Here is a 676-nt window from a genome sequence, read left to right on the forward strand (position 1 = left end):
AAAGCATATTTCCCCAGCGGGATGTGGTTAAATAAGACGGACAGAGAAAAGAAAATACAAAGGGGGAAGGAAGAGATCAGTAGAGAGTAATAGGTACAATGATCACTGTTATATCTTTTGTAAACAATAGGGAACTTACTTCGAGAACAACTGGCTAAGCACTTTTTCAGTTACATCTGGTACAACATTTCCAACCCATAAAGATGTTAACCCTTCTGGATTTCTTGGGCTGGAAAAGATTAAATTTATCTTTAAAAGGGGGGGGGGGAAACATACATGAAAGCAATGTTTCATTAAGTGCACTTTTAAAACAAACTTCTCAACATTATGAATCTTAATAATAAATAAATAATAATAGATACCACCTACTAAAATCATTGTATCAAATATAACACCTCATGCACCATATCTCACTGAACTAAAAGTTTCATGCAATTGTACCAATTATTTCAGTTGAGTTATCATACTCTATTTTAAGGTTTTCTTTTGTTGCATAATCTAATGTGTACTGCTTTCTGACTATAGTCCATTCCATAAACTGGAATAAGTTGTGGCCCTTTTATGATTTAAAAGTTCCACCAGTCTATGGACAAGAGTAGAAGTAACAGCTTGTAATCCTCTGAACTGAACACTATCTTATCAGTTCAGTAACAAGTGAATATGAATCGGCAGCTTC

The 676-nt window shown here is 34.2% G+C and overlaps 1 protein-coding gene across 1 annotated transcript in view; it reads right to left on the reverse strand.

The window, feature by feature from the left end:
• LOC119594210 (nucleolin-like) overlaps positions 1-676 on the reverse strand; it is a gene marked incomplete at its 5' end in the record, with an annotated part of 42,003 nt that overhangs the window by 11,243 nt on the left and 30,084 nt on the right. Inside the window, 1 exon segment of the mRNA XM_037943281.1 lies at positions 140-229. Coding sequence (XP_037799209.1) covers positions 140-229 — 90 coding nt within the window.

The sequence above is a fragment of the Penaeus monodon genome, chromosome 33, assembly GCF_015228065.2.
Source record: "Penaeus monodon isolate SGIC_2016 chromosome 33, NSTDA_Pmon_1, whole genome shotgun sequence".
Taxonomy (NCBI): domain Eukaryota; kingdom Metazoa; phylum Arthropoda; class Malacostraca; order Decapoda; family Penaeidae; genus Penaeus; species Penaeus monodon.